The 1059-nt window shown below is 36.3% G+C and overlaps 1 protein-coding gene across 1 annotated transcript in view; it reads left to right on the forward strand.

Annotated features, from left to right (window-relative positions):
- The window catches only part of BBOX1 (butyrobetaine (gamma), 2-oxoglutarate dioxygenase (gamma-butyrobetaine hydroxylase) 1), a 93433-nt gene extending 92681 nt beyond the window's left edge, over positions 1–752 (forward strand). Inside the window, exon 9 of the mRNA XM_011964705.1 lies at positions 239–752. Within this exon, the coding sequence (XP_011820095.1) occupies positions 239–399 (161 nt within the window). The 3' untranslated portion in view covers positions 400–752. The remainder of the gene's footprint in view (positions 1–238) is intronic.
- The last annotated feature ends 307 nt before the right edge of the window (positions 753–1059 follow it).

The raw sequence follows: 1059 nt of genomic DNA on the forward strand, positions 1-1059 counted from the left end.
ATTAAAGTACCTTCAGGAGACTACCAGGCTAGGTAGTTGAATTGTCATAAGGCCTAAAGCAGTTTGCATCCAGTGGCCTGATTTGTGTGGAAAAGCAAATGTGCAGTTTCATGTAAAGAAATAAGCGATAATTCTTGATGTGAACCAAGTAGCAGCTGTGTTTTGCATGTTACATTTTCTAGCTCTGTAAATCATTTAAACACACAATTATTCATACTGAAAAAAATCTTTTCTTTAGGTGACGTGATTACTTTTGATAACTGGCGCTTACTTCATGGCCGACGTAGCTATGAAGCAGGAACTGAGATATCCCGCCATCTAGAAGGAGCTTATGCTGACTGGGATGTGGTCCTGTCAAGGCTTCGTATCTTAAGGCAGAGGGTCGAGAATGGAAACTGAAGTCTCCTGTAGATAATTTTAGTAAGATTCCAATGAGTATATTTTGTAAGATATGACACATTATTCACAGACCATGATTTTGTCATTTACATATAATTTCCTTAACAATGAACATGTAGCTTCTCTCACAAGAGTACTCTTTACCTTGTAATCATATACAATGTCAACTTTTTAGATGTTTCACCACTCTTTTGCAAATAAAGCATCTTTTCTGCTCTGTTGCATGCCTACTCTAATTTCTTTTGCCCATATATGAGTATCTCCAGAATGTCTACAAATAGTTTTTGTAGCAAATGAAACATTTCTTCAAATAAGCCTTTCGTTTCAAATAAAACTTGTCTCAAAACATGCTTTTACCCTGTTGCCTGTAGGATCTCAATTTGCAAGACTGCACATGACCATGTTTAGCATGCTTGGAAAAAGGGTTTATATTTCCAAAGATCTGTTGTATGCACTTTTATTATAGAATTCTATTATCCAAATTTCCAGACCTCACCAATATAGTGATTCCAACATTTTCTTTTACTACCTAAATTATGACATCGAAACATGACGAATAAAGAGAAAATCTAGTCTCACTAATTTTTTTTTTTTTTTGAGACAGAGTTTCCCTCTTGTTGCCCAGGCTGGAGTGCAATGGTGCGTGCGATCTCAGCTCAC

This window comes from Mandrillus leucophaeus, unplaced genomic scaffold, assembly GCF_000951045.1.
Source record: "Mandrillus leucophaeus isolate KB7577 unplaced genomic scaffold, Mleu.le_1.0 Scaffold700, whole genome shotgun sequence".
Classification (NCBI taxonomy): Eukaryota; Metazoa; Chordata; class Mammalia; order Primates; family Cercopithecidae; genus Mandrillus; species Mandrillus leucophaeus.